Raw genomic sequence first — 24780 nt, forward strand, 5'->3', positions numbered from 1 at the left:
TGTTAAATCTTGATTATTTGTTAAATGTGTATTCATTCTGGTTTGGAGCTGAGAAAATCGAAAGGGGATAAAATTGCTTTCCCTCCGCCGCCTTCTGCATTTTGTTCTGGCTCTGGATCCTGCAAGTCACTTGAGTCGCTCTTTAGTTTGCGGGCTAGTAGCATCATCTGCAATAGTGCCATATTTAACATTGTCCTCAAGAGCTTCAACTGTTGAACAAACTCTGCCATCCTTACACTTGAAGTGGTATAATCAAGTTATCAGAGTTTGTCTAGTTTGTACAATTTGTGTGATGTTTATGTGAATCTTGCGCTAACATATCCGTATTTTCTGAACTTTATTGTTAGTCTGACTCTGCATTTAGTAACTTAATGCTAACGTAATGAATTTGCAGCTTATTGGCGTTACTGATCAAGCTGAAAAAGATGAGGTTGTTAAATCAGTGATGGATTTGAAGAGTGCTGAAATTGAAGAAGGTTACACCATGGATGCTTTTGCATCTCGCCAGGTTGAGACTTTAAAGTTTTTTATTATATGTAGTAGATATACCAGGTGGAAAGAGCTTTCTGCTAGGTTGTTTAATTGCATCTTTAAATTATTTCTCTTGTGGGCTGCTTTGCAGGGTCTTTTAATGGATGTGAGAGATAAACTTCTTTTTGAACCAGAATATGCTGGTAATATTAAGGAAAAGATCCCACCTAAATCTTCCCTACGAATCGCTTGGGCTTGGTTGCCAGGTGCTCTTTGCCTCCTTCAAGAGGTACAGATTTGTCTTTGTACAATCTACTTAGTCTAACATAGATTTTTGTGGCTTAGTGTTTAGCCTTCAGCCTTCAGCCTTTCAGGCTCTTTTTTTCTTCTTTAAAGAAAAATAAATATTGTTAAACACTAATTTAAGAGGGATTGAATTCTTTACAGAATTTGATTGCTACAGTTTGTCGTGGAACTCATTTTTTCACCCATACTTTTTGTTGTGGATTCCTCTTGTAGATACACATTGCCTAATTGCATTTATTAAGTGTGTAACATTATCTTATTCGTAATATTTTAGAATAGTTTTTTCTTGTTTAATTTTTTAAAAGAAGGAAGAAAGGATTTTGTTTTGGAAGGTGGGTATAATGATATTGGATTTCTTCATTCTAGGTTGGAGAAGTTAAGCTTGTGCAAGATATTGGTCATGTAGCTGTTCAGCATCCAGATGCTAAGCCGTATGTTCATGATCTTCTTCTTTCTATGGCACTAGCGGAGGTAAGGCATATCAGCAAAGATGTCAGGATATTGTACCGTCCGTTTTGTTTCAGCATTGTTATGCCTCCTTTTCTTATCCTAGGTGCTTTCTTGAAGTGTGGAACTGCAAAGATTGGTTTTGAGAAGAACAAGGTGTCCCAAGGATTTGAAGCTCTTGCTCGTGCACAGAGCCTTCTAAGGAGTAAAAAGTCTTTTGGGAAAATAACATTGTTATCTCAGGTGATCTCCTCATCTTCCATGCGCTTTTGTGTCAATTTTTTTATCTGGTATTTTCTCATGGCATTTACTGGTTCAATCCACTAATTGGCATCTGGTCTGTCGCTCTGAAATGGAACTATTAGAATTCAAATCATCTGACTGTATCTTAGTGTTTGTTTTGCAAAGTAAAGAACATATATCTACATAAGAAAACAAAGTATGGTGGACCAAATGTTGAGAAGTTAAGTTGTTCTTAGTCAGATTGACCTGGTGGTTGAAAATTCTAAAATGTGACAAATTTCTGTTAGACAGCATTTAACTTTATTCCATGCCTGTACTTGCCCTAAAGTAAGCACGTGTTGGTCATGTTTTATAGATAGAAGAATCTTTGGAGGAGGTTGCACCTGCTTGCACATTGGAATTGCTAGGCATGCCTCACTCACCTGAGAATGCTGAAAGAAGAAGAGGAGCAATTGCAGCCTTGCGTGAATTGGTCAGACAGGGGCTTGGTGTGGAAACGTCGTGTCGAGTTCAAGACTGGCCATACTTCTTGAGCCAAGCATTTAATAGACTAATGGCTTTGGAGATAGTTGATCTTCTTCCATGGGATGACTTAGCTATTACACGGAAGAATAAGAAATCACTTGAATCACAAGATCAAAGGGTTGTTATTGATTTTAATTGTTTCTACATGGTGTTGATAGCTCATATTGCCCTGGGGTTTTCAAGCAAGCAAAAGGAATTGGTAAATTCTTTCTGCTCCTACGTCCAAATTATTATTTTTGAATATGAAGCCTGCTGAAATAGTAATCTTCAAATTCTCTCTCTCTCTCTCTCTCTCTCTCTCTCACTTGGGGCAGAGGGCGTTGCTGCATGTTCCATTTTGTTAATTTCAGCCCTTATAATATGGTTATGCAGATTGACAAAGCAAAGACTATTTGCGAGTGTCTGATTGCATCAGAGGGTACTGATCTGAAACTTGAGGAAACTTTTTGCTTGTTCGTTCTTGGTCAGGTAAAATTTTCAGTTTCCTCCTAATTTTATTTCTGGTGCTGTTTCATTAGAATAGTTATGGATATCTTGCAGAAACTATGAATTTATTTTTCCTTTTTGTATGTTAGCTAAACTTCATTGATTGGAAAAGAATTATTTGGATATAAGAAAAACAAATGAAGTAACTCTTGTGTGATGAATTTTTTTTAAAAATTTTTCAATTTTTACGTGCCCCTTTTAACTTGATGTAAGGTTTCTTACCCTTTAATTTGTGCGGATGTTTTGGGCAAGATGTACAGAAAAAAAAAAGTGGTGAAGTAGGGGACATGTGATTTGAACGTAATTCTAGGATGTATGTGTTTCAGGTATCATTCTTATTGGAGAGATAGGTGGGACTGCAGAAGAGGATGCTGCCGCATTGATAAAGGTAACAATCCCACTATCTTTCACCCCCACCCTTTGAGCAGAGTAGAAAGTTTGATAAACCCTTTTAGCATTTCTATTTATAACATAGTATTCGTAAATATGCTCTACGAGTCAAGAATTGAGTTTTGCTAGGGGGATAACAGGAGAGAATTATCTTTTTGTTGACCCTTACCTTTTGAAGAATCAATTGATCCACATATTTAATTTTAGATGAACATTTTAAGATAAATACTTGATTTATTTTCAGTTAGTTGTAAAAGAAATGGTCTCTTCCCTTTCCATTTAAGGAAAGAGTCCCAACCCCACACACACACAGAGACACACACACACACACACACACACACACGACCAGCATCGTAAATTCTCACAGTTAGCTTCACTGCTACCATCTTTATCTGTTGTCTGTATATGGGTGGCAACTGATTATCTGACCAATCAAACAGGAAAGTGGAACTGAGAAGCCTATTGTTGCTTTTATTGCTGGACTAACTGCTCCTCCTGGCCTTCGTATGGGTCATGCTGGAGGTATATGATTCATTACTCTCTCTCTCTCTCTCTCTCTCTCTCTCTCTCTCATTGTCTATGGTTGGAGTGTGGTTTCATATGATTCTCATAGCATGATAATCACACATGTCATTGGTGGCATCTGCTTGTGCAGCTATTGTGTCAGGAGGGAAGGGTACAGCACAAGACAAAATCAAGACCCTTAGGGAAGCTGGGGTGACAGTGGTTGAGTCTCCAGCAAAAATAGGGGTTGCGATGCTTGATGTCTTCAAACAGAGGGGCCTTGTGAATTAGCTTGGACAATATCTGTTCATTGGCGGTCACCTGCCTATAATGTTTATGGCAAGATGCCCAAAACAACATGATTATCTCCAATTCTTCACTGATTATAACTGTGGTAGAGCATTTGAGTGCTCAGAGTTTTCCCCTGCCGTTTGCCACATTGGGTGGTGTTTGGGGATCCATTAATTTGTTTATGAGATTGTTTTCATGCATGATGAAGTGATTTTGAAGGGTGTCCAGAATACAAATATAAGCTCTTGCAATAGAGAAGCTAAGGGCATGGTTGACAGATTATGCACGTTTTTTTACTTACAAGTTTAAAGCTGAATACGGAGCCAACAGCAATTTTGTAACAATCTGATTAGAGCCCCAAAAAAGGGGGGCAGCGGGTGTGCGGCGATGGATGCGCTGCCTGCACTTAAAAAAACCATACCATACACACTATGCCTTTGTTTATTTTTTTATTTTCGGTTGATTTATCAAATGATTCCTTCCCTCCCTACCGTTAAAATTTATATTATCAAATGATTGCTACCGTTAAACGTTAAATTATCAAATAAAATAAAAGTAAATTTAGGTTTTAGTCGGAGGAACAAACAGAAAAAAGAGAAAAGTCCGGTGGAATCCAAATGGCGCGAACCTCGTCATCGAAGAAGAAGCGCAAAGACGAAGAGGATCCAAGCCCAGAGGTGACGCAGCGCAAGAGGCTCAAAGCCCTCGCCTTCTCCAACAACCTACTCTCAGAGGTCCCTGCTAAGCCCCACGCGCCTTTCACCACCTCAAACACTGTTGTTAAGCACCATGGCAAAGGCATTCTCAAGAAATCTCAGCGAAAGAACAGGTTCCTCTTCTCCTTCCCTGGCCTCCTTGCCCCCATTGGAGGCGGTAAGATCGGTGAGCTCAAGGATTTGGGCACCAAAAACCCCGTGTTATACCTCGATTTCTCTCAGGTCTACTACTTTCATCCTTCATCCTTTTCTAATTTCATTTTGCTTGTTTGGTTTCTGAGAAAAATTTTAATTTTGGGGTTTTCAGGGTCGGATGAAGTTGTTTGGGACTATTGTGTTCCCCAAGAACAGGTATCTGACTATGCAGTTCCCTAGGGGTGGGAAGAGTGTCATGTGCGAGGACTACTTCGATAATATGGTCAGCTACTTTCTACAGTCTGTTTGCCGCATTGATTGTTAAGTTTCTATTTCAAATATATTTGGGGTCGTAGAAAGATGCATATCTTATACCATTTTGTTCATAGGTTTGGTTGATGATCAGTGCAGAACTGTAAATTATGATATAAATTTGAAGACAACTTGACCTTTTATCATATCATTTGAATTCTTTTCTATTTTCTAATGATTTTCTTTTGAGGGTTATTAGAAGTCAATACATGCATATCTGAATAAGTTAGAATCGCTACTTGTTTTTAACTGGTAACTGATTCAGTTAAGACTCACAGAACTAAGATAGCGTTTGGTAGTGATTAAATTTTAAAAAAAGCTGCATTAATAAAAATTTTGCCAAACCATGGTGTTTGGTAAACATCAGAAATGAGCTTTTAAAAAAAATTTCGGTCAATCATCACTGTTTTTTCAAAGCAGGCAAAACCCAGCTTTTAAAAACTGCTTAAAAAAAAATTTAACCGGTGGTTTGATGAATGTTTTACTTTCCCATAATGCCCTCACTTATTTTTCAAATAGACAATCCTTGTCCCTCCAATACAAATTGAGCGACGCAAACTCCTCTTCTTCTTCATTCTGCAAACTCCCATTTTCTTCTTCGTTCTGTTCATTCACAACCATCCCTCTTCCTATTCGTTCTACCTCACATCCCTTTTTCTATTCGTCGTCTGCAACAAACCCCACCCAAGCTCCAACCACAACCACAACCTCCGACCATGGGCTGTAGACGACGACGATCACAGTGATGACAGACGACGAAGACTCCACAGCTTGGACTGTAGACGACGATGATGACTGTGCAAGGAGGACGACTTCTCTGGGCAGAGGGAGAAAAATAGAACAAGGAGAAGGAGTAGAAGAGAACATTTTTTAAAAGAAAAAAAATCTGCAGAGAGAAAGGAGAAGAAGCAGGTGACAGGAGGAAGGAGAAGAAGAAGATGAAAAAGGAGCAGCAGAAAGGTATGTAGAGATCTGGAAAAAAAAAGATTCAAAGAGACGAAAATGTTCTGACTCAAAAAAATTGTAAATTAAAAAAAGAAAAAAAAAATGTAGCGTAAAGGTTTTTTTTTTATTTTTTATTTTAAATTTAAGTAGAAAAAGAAATAAGAAAACAACAAATAATTTCATCATGATTCATGTCCTTTTTTGTCATTATACACACTAAAAGCAATTTTGATAAAATTTTATCAAACACTTTGATTACTCACAACACTTTTTCAAATATAGTTTACCAAACGCCTAACTGATTTTTTTCACAGCTGACTATTCTCGCAGCACAGCAGAAGCATTTTTTTTTAAAAGCACATCATTGCCAAACTAGCCCTAAGTATTAGTTGGTCGAGAATGAGGCAAAAGAACTGCAAAGCTGATATTTCGTGGAAACTTGTACTCTGAAAGTTGCATCTCACAAGGCAGAAGAACTACATAATTTTATTCTTGTATCTTTTGGGTTGATTGAAATAGCATGTCTTCATTGTATTCTTACTAATTACCCTATGCTTGCAACTCCTCTCCTTGTGTGCTTTTATACTTTGTGTACATAATGTTTCAGAGCTATTGTTTCATAAAACTTCCACCAAGAATCTTCCTCTTGTTCTTCTTACAGAGTGTGGTAACGCCATTTTGCAGCCCCTTTCCGAAAAATCCACATCTTTTGTTTTGTTTGTCTATGGCCTTGTGCTTGTTATATGAAACTGAGTTTCTCAAAGCATTTTTTACACATATATATCTCAGCATTAGCTTTTCATGCCCCAGATCGTATTTTCCGATGCTTGGTGGATTGGGACACAAGCAGAGAACCCCAAAGAAGCCCAACTTGATTTCCCTAAGGAACTTACTGAGGTTAGTTTCTGTTCATATAAGTCCGTCGTGTTGATAAAATGTACATATCATTTTTTGATGATCCACTCTCAGGAATTTGTTGGTTTCAGGGACAACACACAGAATATGACTTTAAAGGTGGTGCAGGTTCAACATCTGCAAACAAGCAAAGTGATCGTAAAAATGAAACTACATATGTAGAACATTCCCCAAATGTTAAGGTTGAAGATAATGTATCAGATGATGGAAACAAGGATTTGATGAGAGCAACACCTGTTCGACATTCAGCAAGAACTGCCGGAAAACGATTCAAGTACTGGCCTGAACATTTTATTGCACTCACTAGATACTGTCATAAGAGATCAGAAGCTGGGGGAATTAAGTACACACATACTAAATATGCAAAGTAGATACATATATACATACACATATTTGTACAGGAACATACAAACACACGCACCCACACAATGTACCTTACAGGTGCTGAGGCCATCTCTGAATGATAATATTGGAAACAAAATATATTTTTTTCATTTGTGCTGCATTACCATATTTGCCTTTTCAGACCTATCTGATATACATATGAGTAAGCCTCCAACCACATTCGAGCATGGCCCAGCAAATCTGGCCGCAACATTCCAGTCTTAGATAAAAACCTCATTCGCTCCATCTTGTAGCTCCCAATCACAACACTCAGTCGTGACTTTTGCCCTATTCGAACAAAAACCCAGCTGCAACTTTCAGCGCAGCCCGGCCATGAAAACTCCAAGATTTCTGCCGCAACTCGCATTTGAAAATTTGGCCAAGATTTTCCAAGATCTCCTCCAGCTGTCCCAACCGTAACAAACTCCAAGCCCGTCCGTATTTTTCAGTTCCTAGCCCCAGTCACATTCCAACTATATCCCGGCCGAAACTCTGCCAATCTAAATCCGGCCACATATTATGTCAATCCAAATTCGGCCGCATTGAATTCAAAGTCCCGGGCCGCCAACCTTTAATATCCCGGTCGTATTCTATACACCCCGTCGATTTGTGCTTTGAAAAAGTGCCTGAACTTGGTAGATTTTTGCCACCCCCAAACATTGCTCCCTCGACTTGCTTGGCTCGGATTCGGTGTAGAGGTAAGCAAATTGAAGTCCAAAACCTTTTAATTTCTGAATTTTGAAACTCTTTGCTTGCCTGGCACGTTATTTAAATTTTGAACCGGGTTGGAATTTAGGAGGACAACAATTAAACTGGAGGGACTTTTGAACTTCCTATTCGTTAAAAACCCTAGATATTACAAATATCCAAGTGTGCTATTTCATTTTCACATAAACACTTCCACCATAGCTATAGGTTTTTAGGAAGCTTTGTCTCAAAACCCATATCCTCTTCTCCTTCGAATTCATCATTTCGCACACCACATTCACCCGAATCAACGTCAAACTTGAGATTTGCAAGTTTCTAGGTACATTGCACTAATTCTTGTTTGATTTTGGTATGATTTTGATGCATTTGTAGCTTTGAAAAGTGTAGACTTGAAACTTTGAATGTATGAATATTGCCATGATCTTCTTCGCGTTCTTGATTCGAATCTCACTTTCTTCACTATATTTTCCTTGGATTCGATTTTACTCTATATTTGTAGGATGAAATATATTCCAAATGGTAATGCTAAATTTTTTGAAGATATGAAAGTGGCCATGGACAGAGACTTGGGCAAGCAAGTATTCGCCTACTTCCTCAATGCCTTTCACAACTCCGCCCAATAAATTCTCGGCCCATTTTTCTCCACCTATCCGGAGGAAGTGGCAAAGGTGTGGGTGACGCAGCCAAGAAATGGCCCAATTTATTTTTCAGACTTCACATGGGCAACCGTTTGGGAGAGCTCCAAGCCATTCAAAGGTTGGCTGACGGGAACCCCCATCAAAACGGATTCCGCTGCAACTAAAGAAGCCCCACCAAAGAAAGTGTCATCCGTCCCTGGGAAATCAAACCACTCAAGCTCGGCGGAAGGCAAATTTGATTGGTATCATTGGTTCAAGGCATTGGAACCAAAATTGAAGGGCCATTGGAAGAAAATCGGAATATATGATACGTTGCACCTATATGCGGGAAGCCCCTTTCCTTGCGACCGATCTCTCATCATTGCGGCCCTATGCTTTTGGTCTTCCTCCACCAATTGCATGAGGCTTCGTTTTGGGATGATGACGCCCAACTTGCTAGACTTGGCCGCTATCGCCGGCCTTCGCCCTCATGGAGATGATTTCTCGGCCGCCAATTTTCCAAAAGCCAAGGTGGGCTTAGATTTTCACATGTCGAACAAGACCTCCGGGAGTTGGATGAAGACGTATGTTGGCCATGGTGGAGATCCCACCGACCCTCCTTCCATAAATGGTGTATCCTATACTGAGCATGTGGCTTTCCTTGTGATGTGGTTGTGCAAGTTACTAAGGAATTCCAAGCCCTGGCGGAGGTACTTGTGGATAGCGATCAAGTGGCCATGGGCCCAATTTTTCCTGCCTTTCTTTATAGAGGGCTCCGCGAGGTAACCACTAAACCCATGGATTATCATCCTTTAGTATTCCGATTAGAGATTCCCGATTTGGTGACTCTAATATTTTTATCCACTGGTGGAAAGAGATGTCAGCCGGTTGGTTTTCTCAACCATGCTCAGAGATGGAAGATAGGGTCTTCAAGCATTGCCCATGCTCATCGGTCTTTCAGCAAGAGAAAGAGAAGAAGAAGGCCCAAACAAAAGGTAAAATATTTATACTTTTTCCTATTTTAATTTTGGCTATCTGTTTTTTTTTTTTTTTTCTTTCTAACCCTTCAAATCTCACAGCAAACACTTCTGAGAAGGAAAATCCTCCCTTTGACATTATTGAGAGAGAGAGCTCAGCCAAATCTGCCGATGCAAATACTGGGCGGGCCGAGAGAAGGCCCAACGCCCCCATCCAAGGTAAGCTACTCTAAATGATTATTTTTGCCTTTTTAAAGATTTGCACTTCTAGCTCTCTAAATTCTTGATGGGCACCTCTAAAAGCTTAAAACTCCAACTTTTTAGGAGATACCCTCGCAGGAAATATTATGCCCTTACAAATATTCCTTCAGCCCAGGAAAGTTCCGCCGAACCTTTCACCTCAAGGTTTGCCCGTGCACCCTTTTTTTTTTTTTTTTTGGTTTTGTTTTTTGGTTTTTGGAACTAAATCGAATTTGCTGCAGGTGCCCCAAGGCCGACAGAGCATCCCTCTTCTTCTCATTCGATCGGGGCCGTGCAATTGGCCACCACTTCGTCTGCCACTCCAGTAAGCTTATATTTTGAAGGGCCAAAACTCACCCTTATGCCCAAAAATATAGGAAACTCAACCTTCCGCACTTGAGAAGGGAATTGGGGTGCAAGTCATGGCTTTAGTGGGCGAGGACGAGGTAACCTCATCTCCTTAGCCGTTTGAATTTTCCTTTACTTCTCTTATGCTTACTAAAATTTCAAATTTAGTTGGCCGAAATATAGGTCAACCTTCCGCACTTGAGAAGGGAATTGGGGTGCAAGTCACTTTAGTGGGCGAGGACGAGGTAACCTCATCTCCTTAGCCGTTTGAATTTTCCTTTACTTCTCTTATGCTTACTAAATTTTCAAATTTAGGGCCGAGGTCCATACCACTGTAGATGAGGTCTCCATATACGAGACTATTTCCATGCCCGAGGATCACGCCCTGGAGCCTGTGACCCAGCTGATTGAGGAAGACTTCCAACACATTCCGAATTCTCAGGTTCATTGAAATTTTATATCTTCAAAAATTTCTTTCACACTTGCCCCCAATTCCTTATTTTCAATGTTTGAACATGTTTACGGGCCATTTTTGGCCCTGAACTTTGTTCGGCCGACACTATGCCAATTAAGGTTGAATTTCAGCCCTATTTTGCCATAAGCTCATACCCTCCCTCGATCGCCCTCTTGAGGCTCCGCGAAGTGGCCCAACTTTTCAGGTAATCTTACTCTCCCTTAATGTTTTTTCAAAGCTTTATGTTTGTTAGATAACTCATATCCTCATTTTTTTAGGCGGATGTGGTGGGAGTCTACCGCCATCACAGTCGACCATGTGATGGTCACCAATGGTGTATCTTCTACTATTCCCAAAGACGGAAGTGCACCACCTGAGCCCGTCTTTATGTTGACCTCGGGGGCTCCTGCTTTGGTGATCGACGATATTCCGTCCGAACTCCAACTTGAGGTAAGCCTCGACGTTTTCATCCTTTTTTCAAATGTACGGGTCAGTATTTTAAGTCTTATACCCTTTTGCTAGGTTGGAGAGTCTTCATCCTTTGTTCCCGTCGAGATCACCATGAATCCATTAGCGGAGGATGGAAGAAGCTTGGCCATGGTTCCTCACAAAGAGGCCCCTCTACCATCTCATGATTAGGTATGAAATAAGAAATATATACATATGTAGATATGCTATTTATTTTCCCTACTTAAAAGAAAAAATATAATGCCCATTTTTTCTTGCAGCCATTTGGTGACATTTTTTACTTTCTCGACTAGTGGGATGCATCTATATCTTCGGCAGAGGCTTCCACTTGCCTTGCCACTTCTTCCACCATAACTGGGGCCCTACCAGATTCCGGGGCTAAGGCCCTACTTCGGTCATACATAGATGGAGATCTCATGTCCTTGGAGGACAAAGATGAGAGAAACAAGCTCAAGGCTGCCATCGAGACTTTGGCTAGGTCTGGCTTTTTCCCCGATCCACGCTCGGTGGCTATGATCACTTATCTCTTTGGTCAGGTGGAAAATTTTGCCCCTCACCTTTGTCCTTTTCTGGAGGAGCAAAGGATAGGCAAAGACTTGAAGCAGCGAATTACCTTATGTAGTGCCATCATGAGGAAGGAGATTGAGATTGCCTGCCAGATGCAACAAGAGGTTGTGGATATCGATGAGCAGGTGAGGCAGCTTCAAGAAAGGAAGGCTAGCATCGTTGCCAAAGTCTTCGAGATTGTTCGGAGCAATAGGCCTCTCGAGGCTCAACTTAGGCAGGATGCAGCAGCGGTGAAAGCGTATCGAGAGAGGAAGTTGATGCTTCAGTCTACCTTGTCTGCCGGAGATACAGCGATGGAGAACCTTAGGACTACCCTTCACACTTTTTTACCTGATGCTTAGGTTCATGCTTGGCCATTGGTTGACCCATTTTGTACTTAACTAGTTTCTTTTTATTTAGTCACTATATGTGGTAGAACTAGCTTAGTTTCTAAGCCTTTGGTGGATGCTTAGGCCATTACTTGGCCCCCTTTTGTAGTAAACTTTTGCCCATATATATATATAGTCTTTTGGAAGAGATCCTTTTATGATGCCCATTCTTCCAATAAAAATCATTGTTTCATTATGAAATTTTTCTTTGTGGCGGACTATCTCTCTACCATTTCCCAAAAATCGACCATTGATCGGCGAATCATGTCCCCGACCATTTTGGTCACTTAACTTGTAAGCCCCCTTCCCCAAAACTTGGTGGACGAGAAATAGGCCTTCCCAAGTTGGAGACCACTTGCCGAATTTTGGATCTTTTGATCCCACCAGAAGAATGGTCTTCCAAAATAAATCTCCGACCCCAAAACTCTTGGCCTTGGTTCTCTTGTCGTATGCTCGAGCCACGGCCTCTTTTTGGGCCACAATCTATCTAAAGTGCCCAATCTAACCTCATCGAGGTCGTCTAACTCTTGTGCTATGGCTTGCTCATATTCGTCCTTACTCCATTCGGCATGGCGAACTACCCTTAGAGACTTAACCAAAATCTCAAGTGGTAAGACAACATCGTAGCCGTAGGCGAGGGCAAATGGCGTTGTTCGAGTGGCAGACCTCTTTGATTCGCCATTCCTCGGTCAGTCATGATGGACTATGGCAAACCAAATCGGTGGATGATATTCTTTTCAATGAATTCTATCACCTTGACCTAAGTAACTTGCTTGAGTAGGAAAACCTCCACCCACTTTGTGAAAAAATCGGTGGCCACCAATATGTACTTATGACCCTTGGATGATTTTGGATGGATTTGACCAATCACATCCATTGCCCAACCTTTGAAAGGCCAAGCCTTAACAATGGGATTCATTGGTAAGGCCAGGACATGTTGGATCGGCCTATGTTTTTGACAATCTTTGCAACCCTTGGCATATTCAATGCAATCTTTGAGGATGGTCGACCAATAATAACCGTGCCTCCTTAAAAGCCACCTCATCTTGATGCCAGCTTGATGGGCACCGCATATCCCTCCGTGGACCTCGGTCATTGCTACGAGTTGTTCTTTTTTGCCCAAACATTTCATGAGCAAGTCATCGGAACCTATGCAGAACAATACTTCATCTCTTATCACATAATATTGGGCCCTCTGCCGAACTTGTTGGCTATGTGACCTATTTGGAGCTTTCAAATATTGCAAGATGTCATGCCTCCAATCCTCCGGTGCTATGGTTAACACCTTAACTTCCATTGGAGTCCCTCTTTCAAAGACCGAGGGGAGAGATCATTTCTCAACTTTAAAAAGCTCCTCAGAGAGCCCTTCAGAAATTTGCACTTCGGATGCTAATTGGGCCATGGCGTTGGCCTGAGTGTTATGTTCTCTTGGTAGGTGGGCGAGTCTCTCATCATCAAAATCCTCAATCAACTGGCTGGCCAAGGCATGATATCCGAGCAAAGCTTGGCTAGTCACCTTATAGTTGTCGAATAATTGTTTTAAGACCAACATTGAATCTCCCGTAACCGACACACTATTTACCCCAAGCTTCTTCAAAATTTCCAACGCTATGATCAGGGCCTCGTATTCAGCCTGATTGTTGGTACAATCAAAGTCTAATTGAAATGAATAACGAGTTCGGAATCCTTTGGGCGATTCAATGATGATACCTGCCCCGCCCATGTTAGATGTTCGAGACTCGTCAAAATAAAAGCGCCATGGAAATAAACTCAACGTGCCCACCTCAAGGAAATCCATCTCCTTTATTTCAACACAAGGGTGGGCCGCCAAGAAATCGGCCAAAGCTTGCCCCTTGACGGCCTGCTAGGGCACATATCGGAAAGTGAACTCCGCCAATGCCATCGTCCATTTTCCTATCCGCCCTCTGATGATTGGCCGAGTGAGCATGTAATTTATCATATCAGTCTTGGCGATTATATACACCACGGAGGGCAACAGGTAATGCCTTAATTTGGTTGCTATAAAATATAGGGCCAAACAAAGTTTCTCCACCGGAGAGTATTTCCTCTCGGTGGCCGTTAGAATTCGGTTGAGGTAGTATACTGCTTGCTCTTTCTTCTCATCATTGTCTTGGGCTAGCAGAATTCCGATGGAGTTCTCCGTGGCCAAAATATATAATTTCAAGGGTCAGCCCCGCTTTAGCAGAATGAGCACCGGAGGTTTGGCCAAATATTCTTTAATGGCGTCGAATGCCTTTTGGTGAGTCTCTTCCTACTGAAATTTCTCTTCATCTGTGAGTTTTAGCAAATATGAGAAGGGCTTAACTTTTGCTGCGGAGTTGGCTATAAACCTTTGAAGAAAGTTAATTTGGCCCAATAAACTTTGCACACCTTTCTTGTTTTTTGGAGGGGGCGCGTCAATGATAGCCTTCGTCTTATTTTCATCAATCTCAATCCCCCTTTGGTGCACCAAACCTTGAGGTGAAAGGTTCCGCGGAACTTTTCTGAGCCAAAGGAATGTTTGTAAGGGCATAATATTTCTGGTGGGTATCTCCTAAAAAGTTGGAGTTTTAAGCTTTTAGAGGTGCCCATCAAGAATTCAAAAAGCTGAAAGTGAAAATCTTTAAAAGGGCAAAAATAATCATAGAGAGTAGCTTACCTTAGATTGGGGCGTTGGGCCTTTTCTCGCCAGAATTTGCATCGGCATATTTGGCCGAGCTCTCTCTCTCAATAATGCCGGAGGGAGGATTTTCCTTCTCGGCAGTGTCGGCTGTGAGATTTGAAGGGTTATAAAAAAAAAGATAGCCAAAATAAAAATAGGAAAAAGTATAAATATTTTACCTTTTGCTTGGGCCTTCTTCTTCTCTTTCTCTTGCTGAAAAACAGATGAGCATGGGCAATGCCTAAAGACCCTATCTTCAATCTCTGAGCATGGTTGAGAAAACTAACTGGCTGACATCTCTTTCCACCAGTGGATAAAAATGTTAGGATCACCAAACCGGGGATCTCTAATTGGAATACGGAAGGATTTCACCAAGTCTTGGTTGAAATTCGTCAAGGTGATGACTTCTTTTGCATCCTTAAATTCCACCCGCCAAGAGGAAAGCAGGTTGACAGAATCCATAGGTAGTATCGGGATGCTTTGTATAAAACCAAGCTGGTAGCCAACGGTGGTGGGATAATAAAGCTCACCACCACAATGATAGTTATTACCTTTGTTCACCATTAAGCCGTATGGAAGACCTTGGATGATGAGGATGCTCGCCCACATACAATGTCTTTCCTCTTTTGTCTCCGCCGTATGATATGAGGAAAGATCCAGGGCTAGATAATCCGGAAAATGGTGATCAAGGCAAATGGAGAGATGGTCCCTAGTTCTCTCCTGGCACTCATAGAAAAATCGGAAGCAATCCTCAACATAATGCTTCCGGCGTAGGGCGTTGAGCAAGGACGGACCCCTAAGAGCTTTATCGTTGGGGCAAACGATGGTGGGACTTAGTTCCAGAAAATAGAGTTGGAGCCACAGTTGAAAAATCCATATAGGGCCAGAAGCATGATAATCCATGGGTTTAGTAGTTACCTCGCTGAGCCCTCTACAAAGATAGGCAAGAAAAATTGGGCCCATGGCCACTTGATTGCTATCCACAAGTATCTCCGCCAAGTCTTGGAATTCCTTAGTAATCCTGCCAGATTGGGCATGCCAAGAACTTGCACAACCACATCACAAGGAAAGCCACATGCTCAGTATAAGATACGCCATTGATGGAAGGAGGGTCGGTGGGATCTCTGTCATGGCCAAGATACGTCTTTATCCAACTCCCAGAGGTCTTGTTCGACTTGTGAAAATCGAAGCCCACCTTGGCTTCCGGAAGGTTGGCGGCCGAGAAATCATCTTCATGAGGGCGAACGCCGGCGATAGCGGCCAAGTCTAGCAAGTTGGGCGTCATCATCTGAAAACGAAGCCTCATGCAATTGGTGGAGGAAGACCAAAAGCATAGGGCCGCGATGACGAGAGATCGGTCGCAAGGAAATGGGCTTCCTGTACATAGGAGCAACGTATCATATATTCCGATTTTCTTCCCATGACCTTTCAATTTTGGTTCTAATGCCTTGAACCAATGATACCAATCAAATTTGCCTTCCGCCAAGCTTGAGTGGTCTGATTTTCCGACAGCGGATGACGCTTTCTTTGATTGGGCTTCTTTAGTTGTGGCGGAATCCATTTTGATGGGGTTCCCGTCGGCCAACCTTTGAATGGCTTGGAGCTCTTCCAAATGGTTGCCCATCTGAAATCTGAAAAATAATTTGGGCCATTTCCCGGCTGCGTCACCCACACGTTCGCCACCTCCTCCGAATAGACTTTCAATAATATTAGACAGCTATATGTTTTGAAATTCATTATATATATAGAAAAGAACAAAAACACTAGAATTTTATTTTTATTTTTAAAAAAAAGGAAAAAAGAGAGGAAAGTTTGTCTAAATTGATTCAGTCTTTTTTAGCACATAAGTATTGTCTGCCTTTTTTTTTTTAGGGCTCTTTAGTTTTAACCCATAAAAAACTTAACTAATTTGGAAGAAAGATAATTAATTTTGCTTAATTAATATAAAACCAAAGCCACCTAATTTTACCAAAAGGACATCCAACAACCCTAAAATTACTACATGTGCCATTGTAGAATTGTATCAGAAGGGTAGAATTGTCTTATCAGAAGGGTAGAATTTCTTATCAGTTGTTATTTTTTATCTGGCCCAACGAATCTGGGCCTCTCTTTGGGCTAATCCAAAATAGTAGTTTTTTACTAGGTATTAAAACTAAAACCAAAATATCCAATATCTTACAAACTAATTAATAAAGTTAATTATGTCTAAAACCTAATTCTTCTTTTTTTTTTTACTTGCCACACATTTTGCTTACCAACATTAAAGTCCACAAATTTTTAAGAATATTACACCACTGCCAAGTTTGTTTGTTTTGGAAGAGAATAAAACATTTAATTACAACCATTTAGTTACAAAATTCACCAACCATTTAATTACAAATTCATTTAAGGCTAGTTTATTTGGTGTACGTTTTCTAAACATTTTTAATAAAAATTTTAACAACAATCTAAACGTTTGTCTACACAACTTTTAATAACAAATTTTAAATTTTGAATAACTATCTTGGTATGAACGTTTGGCATTTAAAATTTAAAATCTTATTAAATTCAATATTCAAAGCTAATTAAGCAACCAAAGTTAATAACAATTGGAATATATATTTTTAATATTAATAATAGTGTATTCTCAACCAAATTTAAAATCTTATTAAATTCAATATTCAAAGCTAAATTCAATTCAATATTTTTAATAACAATTCGCGGGAGAATATTCGCTTTGTGATTCTTCAACCTTTGATCTTCCTTCTCTCTCTTCCTCGATTCCTGTGAAAAAGACCGGAGTAAATAGACCACACCCGGGGAGTGTTGGCCAAAGGCCCTCTGATGCCTAAGTTAGTTTGAGTGTTTGTAGGAAACAATATCTAACAAAAAGGTACGGAGATGTATGTGTGGTGTGAACTGGGCGGCCGGAGCCGTATGTGGTGGCCGGAGCCTTGTGGAGAAAATATGGGGAGTGGAGAGGGAGTGGGAGCTTCGGGTATTTTTCTCGGGTTTAGAAGTAGGTTTTTGAAGTACCTTGAATGATGAATGAAGTCATCTATTTATAGGAGCCTCGGGGGTAGGGTTTCGTAGAGAATAAACTCTTAGGAGGAGTTTATTCCTTACCCAAATTGTAAAGATTGAGTCCATTAGAGCAACTCCAGCGATCAGGCCAAGCCCGAGGTTGGGGGGAGGCCAAGCAAAAATTCAAATTCCAGCGGGCCACTTTTGCCCGGGCTCCACCAACAGCTAGAATTCATGTGTCGCCGTCTGGGCGCTCTGATCGCCTGCACTTCTCCAATCCAATGGCTGGGCTTTTTTTTGCTATAAAATTATGAAAAAAAATTAGAAATTTTTTTTTAAAAATACCAACAAATTATGGAATTTTTTTCCTGTAAATACCTACCAATAGTCTTCACTTTCAACACTAAATCCTCATACATTTTCTTCTACTTCTACTATTATTCACTTTTTACTCAACATTTTATTCACTTTTAGATTGTATTTTTATTTATCATCTTATCTAAAAATTTTATTCGATTGAGATATGAATTTTATAATAAATATTGACACGTACAAACCCAAAAATCTTATCCGAAAATATATCAAAATTAATTGTTTAGGTAAACAAATTTGTGAAAAAAAGAAAAAAATGAATAGCATTTGCCCTTTGCCATGGCAACGGGTGGAAGCACACATTTCTCTTTGCAAGGGTAGCCACTATTCACGTGAATAGTAGCTGCTCTAGTCCCCCTCTTGCCATGACAAAGGGCAAATAGGTGGAGTTGCTCTTAGGGATTTGATTGGGATCCAAATCTCCTAATTTGATAATGACTGTATCACCTTATTAGGATAATATCGGAATTAATGATATTACGTTATTAAATAAAGATAATATCATATAATTAAGATATTATCCATATTAATTAATTAGCCAAATGAATTGGTTCAATTAATTAATTTAAGGGATAATCTTCTTTTTCACATGGCGTGCTATGATTGGAGATGAATATATTTGCTCACACAATAAACTTGGCACGTTAATTTTTTTTTAAGTTATTTGTTTACCAATTGTTTGATTATTATTAAAATTCAACTTGTATTACATTTATATACCATATTTTGTTGCTTCATTATTGTTTATTGGAATTGAGATAGATAGTGTAGAGACCAATAGTGTTAGCTTGGAAAATTTAATGGGACCATTTTAAGAGGTGGCAAAGACGACTTAAATACTGGTTAACTGTTTTAGGGTTAGTTTCTGCCTTAGAAGATCAAACCACACCTAATAAAACTATTGAAAACACTTCTAAAACTAAGGAGAAGATGACAAAAGAAGAATTAGAATATCATTGCCATAATAGAATCCTTAGTGCTCTCTCTGATGATCTGTATGATGTTTATCAAGATACCAAAAATGCAAAAACTGTGTGGGATGAATTAGAAGCTGAATATGGGATAGAAGATGCTGGAATAGATCGTTTTACAATCTCGAACTTTAATAACTATATGATGGTTGAGAATAAAACTGTAAGTAAACAAATTCATGAGTACCAAGATTTTTTAAGGAAAATAGAACTTAAGGGTACTAAGTTTAGTGAAGAGTTTAAAGTCTCTTGTCTCATAGATAAATTACCCCCAAGTTGGACTTTGCAAAAACCCTTAGGCACAAACAAGGAGTTTTAACCTTAACCCAAGTTTTAAACTCCCTTAGGATTGAAGAGAAACATAAATCAAGTAACAAGCCTAAGGAAGAAAAGACAAATGTGAACCTAGTGGAAACTTCAAACAATAGGAATCGTTTCCAATCTGGAAGGAAATCTTTCAAGAGAACAAACAGAAATAGCCAACCCAACCATAATCAATTCAACCGAAACCAAAATCGTCAGCATAATAGACCCCATAACAATTCCAATGGCAATAAGGATCAACCATGCTTCGTTTGTGGAAGAACAAATCATTGGGCCAAAGACTGTCATTACAAGAAGACCGAGCCCTACAAGCCCAAGCCTAAGTGGAACAAAGGACAAAGTGGTCCTAAAGCCCAAGTGAATGTGTTGGTGGATCAAGATGAACCCAATCTAAGGTATAGTTTTAAGCCTCTAGTTAATGTCGCATATTTAAGTAATAGTGATTGGTGGTTAGATTCTGGGGCAAACGTACATGTATGTTTTGACAAACGGTTTTTCAAAAATTACCAGAACTCAAGTGGAGGAAGTGTAACCCTAGGAAATGACACCGTCGCACAAGTACGTGGAATCGGAGAAGTGGAATTGAAGATGACATCTGGGAAGACTCTAACTCTCAAGGATGTGCGACATGTTCCTGAAGTGAGGAGAAATCTTATCAGTGGATCGTCCTTAGTAAAACAAGGATACAAAATTGTAATGGAGTCGAATAGGATTGTTATTACTAGAAACGATGTCTTTATTGGAAAAGGATATGTTTGTGATGGATTGTTCAAAATAAATGTAGTTTTTGAAGATAATAAAATTTCTCCTCAAGTTTTTAACGTTGAGTCTTGTAATGTATGGCATGGAAGGTTAGGACATGTAAGTTTGAGCAAAATCAAAACGTTAATGGATCTTGAGCTAATCCCTAAGTCTAACATAGACCTTAAGCATAAATGTGAAGTGTGTGTTCAAGCCAAACAAACTAGGAATTCTTTCAAACCTGTAGAGAGACACACCCAAATCTTAGAGCTCATACATAGTGATGTGTGTGATTCAAATAGGTCTCCTACTAGAGGTGGAAACAAGTACTTTGTGACTTTTATTGATGACTTCTCTAGGTATTGTCATATTTATCTTATTAAGACAAAAGATGAGGTGTTTAATAAACTCAAGATTTATAAAAATGAGGTAGAAAACCAATTGGAGAAAAAGATTAAAAGACTTAGATCTGACAGAGGGGAGAGTATACCTCAAATGAGCTTGGAGTGTTTTGTGAAGAACATGGAATTATACATGAAGTTACTCCACCATATTCACCCCAATCTAATGGAGTGGCTGAAAGGAAAAATAGAACCCTGATGGATATGGTAAATTCTATGCTTCTTAGTAGTGGACTACCTGAAAATTTGTGGGGGGAAGCAATGTTAACTGCTTGTTTCATACTTAATAGGATAACATTGAAGGATAATGAGAAAACTCCTTATGAGTTATGGAAAAGAAGATCACCTAACCTTAGAATCCTAAAAGTGTGGGGGTGTTTAGCTAAGGTACTCATACCCGATCCAAAGAGAAAGAAAATAGGTCCTAAGACTATAGACGCAGTTTTCCTCGGTTATGCGAAAAATAGTAGTGCCAATAGATTCCTGGTGATTAACTCTGAAGTAAAGGAGGTTGCAAACAACACAATTATGGAAGCAAGAGATGCTACATTCTTTGAAGATATTTTTCCGTACAAGACAAGAATTTCTAAGGAAGTACAAATAAGTGAAAAGCCTTCTAGCTCAACTACGATTGAAAATTTAGAATCTCAAGAACTTAGAAGAAGCAAAAGGGCGAGAATTGAGAAGAACTTTGGAGATGATTTCTATACCTTTCTAGTAGAAGGAGATCCCACAACTTATAAGGAAGCCGTTATGTCTGTGGATGCACCATTCTGGAAAGAGGCTATAAATGATGAGTTTCAATCTATAATTCAAAATAACACATGGATGTTAACGAATTTGCCTGCTGGAAATAAAGCGATAGGGTGCAAGTGGGTGTTTAGGAAAAAGTTGAAACCTGATGGAAGTATTGATAAGTACAAAGCGAGATTGGTAGCTAAGGGTTTTACACAAAAGAAAGGGATAGATTATTTTGATACTTACTCACCTGTTTCTAGGATTACCACCATAAGGACCTTGATAGCTTTAGCATCTGTGCATAATTTAGTGATTCATCAAATGGATGTGAAGACAACGTTTCTAAATGGAGACTTAGATGAAGAGATCTATATGGAGCAACCCGAAGGATTCATAGTTAAGGGCCAAGAACACAAGGTGTGCAAGTTGGTTAAATCTTTATATGGCTTAAAGCAAGCTCCTAAGCAATGGCATGAGAAATTTGACAAGGTGATTCTAGATTATGATTTTAAGTTTAATGGTCATGATAAATGCGTTTACTATAAAGAGAATAATGGAGAACACGTAATCTTGTGCCTATATGTTGATGACATTTTGATCTTTGGGACGAATTTAGAGATTGTGAATGATGTGAAGTCATACTTATCTAGGAATTTTGACATGAAAGATATGGGAGAAGCACATGTAATCTTAGGAATGAAAATTGAGAAGACGACACAAGGAATCTCTCTAAGTCAATCTAGTACTATTGAGAAGATGTTGAAGAAGTTCAATTACTTTGAGTGTAAGCCCACACCAACACCTTATGATCCCAATGTTCATTTAAAGAAAAATCAAGGTGAACCATTTTCTCAGCTGAAGTACTCCCAGATGATAGGTTCTTTGTTGTATATTGCAAATAAGACTAGACCAGACATTGCTTATGCTGTTGGAAGGTTAAGTAGGTATACACATAATCCAAGCAAGGAACATTGGAATGCTTTGGAAAGAGTTTTCAAGTACCTAAGAGGAACAATAGATTATTCACTGTGCTATAAAGGATTTCCAAATGTAGTAGAGGGATATAGTGATGCAAATTGGATAACTGACAATGAAGAAGTGAAGTCTACTAGTGGTTACATTTTCTTATTAGGTGGAGCTGCAATTTCATGGGGTTCGAAGAAGCAAACAATTATTTCTAGAAGTACTATGGAGTCTGAACTCATAGCTTTGGATACTACTTGCACTAAGGCTGAATGGATTAAGAGTTTATTAATGGATATGCCTATGGTGGAGAAACCATTGCCTGCTTTATCTATTCATTGTGACTGCAAGGCTACAATAGACTTGGTGAAACAATCTCACACAAACAGGAAAATGAACAGACACATACATGTGAGATATAAATCTATGAAGAGTCTATTAAGTAAGAACATTGTGTCTTTGGAGTATGTGAAGTCGGAGAACAACATTGCTGACCAATTGACTAAAGGTCTTTCTAGGAGCAGAGTCCTAGAAATGTCGAGGGGGATGGGCTTAAGCCCATAAGGGAGTCACCTAGGGAGGTAACCCAACTTCTGTGATTGGCGATCCCATGAAGGAAGTTCAATGGGTAGAAACAATCCATACTGCGTGACTCATTGAGCACTGTTTATATCATGTGGAGGCATCCCAGAGATGTCCTCATGCTCATCCATATGACATCAGTGCTATATAATGTGACGTTAGGAAGGGAGTTATCCCTGAATGAGTTTTGAAGAGGGCAATCTCCTGCAGGGTGCAGGTCATATGTACACTTGGAGAACTCACCTAATTGAGAGATGTCGTGAGGCCACGACTATGAGAATTGAGATATTCTCTAGTAACTCTCATGAGAATCAAGATTAGCGCATGGCCATAAATAGCGCTACCCCGCTTCCAAGTTTCAACCAATACTATGTGCAGGATATGTTTAAGTTTGGCCAAAGGTGCCAAGTTCAATACTGTGTACACTCAAGTTCCTCAAATGAAAACTATCATCACTAAGTGAAGGTTCAAGCCCAGAAGGCACCTACACCTATTGCATAGTATTATGTTGCCCATATGGATATTTTCTTTTCTTTTGCTATTGTCAAATTTTAAAACCCTTCATGAGGGATTGTTATTATTTGAGAGGTTTTTAAAATTTGACGTTTTGATTTTGTTTTAATATTTTGGCTGTTTTCTTTTATTTATTATGGCAATTACAATTGTTTAAATTTTTAGTTTTTATTTTTTTATTCATTGCCTAAATTTTTTGGTTTAATGTGTCTGGAGGTTACGAGTGTTGGATATCTATAAAAGGCCACTCATCCATCACATTTGAACATACCACAATCAGATTTCTCTATTCTTATACTTTCATATATTCCTTACTTTCCATATTATTATTGGGCAACGGCTCTGTGGCTTGGAGATTTCTATCCGACTGTGAACGTGCTTATAGCGGACCTTCAACCTACGGTATTGGGGTCGTATCTTGGAGTCGTGTAGACCGTCATTACCTGCACATAGGGAGGCTAAAGGCTTTAGGACAACATCTTTAATATGCTTTCACTATACCAGGCTTGCTTCGTTACTTTTGACTTATTTTATTTATTTATTTATTTTTACTTTACTGTTAAAGCTTTATTTTATATATTATTTATATCTAAATGTTTGAATAAGAGTTTTACAAAAAAGGAAAACACAATTTTTAATTACTAGAGTTTTTTAAAAAAGCAAAAACAAAATTTTTAATAACACACATGTGCCTATGAACACTCGCAAGGTATTTGTGGGGACTTTTGACATAACATGGATTCATCATCCATTGGAAATTTGTAGGGTTTCCTCCTAAAATGGATTCATTATCCAAATAAAATTTCGGGGTTTCCCATCCAAATAAATTTCAGGGTTTCTCACTCAATAATGAATTTCATATCAAATGATTTTTCGGGTTACTCACCCATGACAGATTTTGCTTTTTCATTTTATTTTTCCTTGTTTGCTAGGCAGAGCATTGGGATTCACTGGGTAGAGCATTGAGGTGGTGAGTTGAAATGGCTCATGCTTTTGAGACGACAACTTCATTGATTTGGGGTCCTTGGAGTGCTCTAGTACTGTTGTTGCAGGATTTCTTTCAAGAAGAAATGCTTTCACAGGTTCTTAACTGAAGTCCGCACGCTTCCTTGATTGAAAAGAACCCCGAACTGCGTCTCCAAAAATGAACAATGGAAATGGGGGGAGTACCTGCAAAAGCCACTCCGACGCTCAAAATAAACGTTGATTGCTACATCTTCCAACCACTTAGAAATACTTGCTCTCCATGAAGCCAGTCGTGAATGTGTTTGGTTAAGGTCAGCGATCCATCACATCCGGAGCACATGTGTAATACCCTGAAAAAAATTAAAAGTGGACTTTTGTATTTCAGTGAAATAATAATAATAATAGGGTGAATAATAATTATGGGTATTTTATCAAGTGATTTTGGATTCAGATTATTGGATCAAGTGTGTTTAATTTCAAGTTGGACAAAAATGTCCTTACGTAACATTTTGTGAATTTTTAAAAGGACATTTAAGAAATTGAGGTGAGACCATTATGATTCTTAGGTAGTACGATACTAGCCGACTCAACGAACACATAGGAAATCGTTTCTGAATTTTGGGCTAAAATGACCAAAATACCCTTGTAGGCACACAACAAAAAAAAAAAAAGAAAAAGAAAAAAAAGGAGAGAGATGAATCTGCGACGTTGAGGCAAACTCATCCTT

At 39.2% G+C, this 24780-nt stretch overlaps 4 protein-coding genes and 1 long non-coding RNA gene across 14 annotated transcripts; 4 read left to right on the plus strand and 1 right to left on the minus strand.

Annotated features, from left to right (window-relative positions):
• The first annotated feature begins 93 nt into the window (after positions 1-93).
• LOC117624688 (plastid division protein CDP1, chloroplastic-like) lies at positions 94-3940 on the plus strand. 4 transcript variants are annotated; one of them, XR_004585355.1, is made up of 10 exons: positions 94-508; positions 623-760; positions 1144-1248; positions 1345-1467; positions 1823-2191; positions 2365-2460; positions 2739-2785; positions 2830-2866; positions 3309-3390; positions 3524-3558. XR_004585355.1 is itself a non-coding variant. In XM_034356091.1 (9 exons), the coding sequence occupies exons 2-9, from the start codon at positions 446-448 to the stop codon at positions 3661-3663; spliced, it is 1116 nt and encodes a 371-aa protein (XP_034211982.1). In that variant the 5' UTR covers positions 94-246; positions 395-445; the 3' UTR covers positions 3664-3940. The 4 variants fall into 4 exon arrangements, 2 of the variants coding, with proteins under 2 accessions (XP_034211982.1, XP_034211980.1); XR_004585356.1 differs by lacking the exon at positions 2739-2785 and having other exon boundaries at positions 2805-2866; XM_034356091.1 differs by lacking the exons at positions 2739-2785; positions 2830-2866 and having other exon boundaries at positions 94-246; positions 395-508; positions 3524-3940.
• Positions 3941-4052: 112 nt separating this feature from the next.
• Positions 4053-7177, plus strand: LOC117624689 (DNA-binding protein RHL1-like). Of its 2 annotated transcripts, none has more exons than XM_034356092.1 (4): positions 4053-4601; positions 4687-4797; positions 6582-6668; positions 6758-7177. In XM_034356092.1, the coding sequence occupies exons 1-4, from the start codon at positions 4281-4283 to the stop codon at positions 7055-7057; spliced, it is 819 nt and encodes a 272-aa protein (XP_034211983.1). In that variant the 5' UTR covers positions 4053-4280; the 3' UTR covers positions 7058-7177. The 2 variants fall into 2 exon arrangements, with proteins under 2 accessions (XP_034211983.1, XP_034211984.1); XM_034356093.1 differs by having other exon boundaries at positions 6741-6975.
• A 1185-nt stretch (positions 7178-8362) lies between these two features.
• On the plus strand, positions 8363-10052 carry LOC117626438. 4 transcript variants are annotated; one of them, XM_034358131.1, is made up of 5 exons: positions 8363-9177; positions 9271-9390; positions 9475-9591; positions 9697-9777; positions 9855-10052. In XM_034358131.1, the coding sequence occupies exons 2-5, from the start codon at positions 9273-9275 to the stop codon at positions 10010-10012; spliced, it is 474 nt and encodes a 157-aa protein (XP_034214022.1). In that variant the 5' UTR covers positions 8363-9177; positions 9271-9272; the 3' UTR covers positions 10013-10052. The 4 variants fall into 4 exon arrangements, with proteins under 4 accessions (XP_034214022.1, XP_034214023.1, XP_034214026.1 ...); XM_034358132.1 differs by having other exon boundaries at positions 8363-9390; XM_034358135.1 differs by lacking the exon at positions 9697-9777.
• Positions 10053-10350: 298 nt separating this feature from the next.
• Positions 10351-24454, plus strand: LOC117625830. Of its 2 annotated transcripts, XR_004585447.1 has the most exons (5): positions 10351-10619; positions 10693-10864; positions 10937-11053; positions 11143-11360; positions 24020-24454. XR_004585447.1 is itself a non-coding variant. In XM_034357399.1 (2 exons), exon 2 carries the CDS (start codon positions 11299-11301, stop codon positions 11788-11790), a length of 492 nt encoding a protein of 163 aa, XP_034213290.1. In that variant the 5' UTR covers positions 10916-11053; positions 11143-11298; the 3' UTR covers positions 11791-11911. The 2 variants fall into 2 exon arrangements, 1 of the variants encoding a protein (XP_034213290.1); XM_034357399.1 differs by lacking the exons at positions 10351-10619; positions 10693-10864; positions 24020-24454 and having other exon boundaries at positions 10916-11053; positions 11143-11911.
• On the minus strand, positions 19683-21364 carry LOC117625831. Of its 2 annotated transcripts, none has more exons than XR_004585448.1 (3): positions 21280-21364; positions 21002-21064; positions 19683-19783 (listed from the first exon to the last, which is right to left on the minus strand). It is a non-coding gene; the product is annotated as an uncharacterized LOC117625831 (long non-coding RNA). The 2 variants fall into 2 exon arrangements; XR_004585449.1 differs by having other exon boundaries at positions 21002-21096.
• Positions 24455-24780: the final 326 nt, after the last annotated feature.

Source organism: Prunus dulcis, chromosome 4 (genome assembly GCF_902201215.1).
Source record: "Prunus dulcis chromosome 4, ALMONDv2, whole genome shotgun sequence".
In the NCBI taxonomy this organism is placed as follows: domain Eukaryota; kingdom Viridiplantae; phylum Streptophyta; class Magnoliopsida; order Rosales; family Rosaceae; genus Prunus; species Prunus dulcis.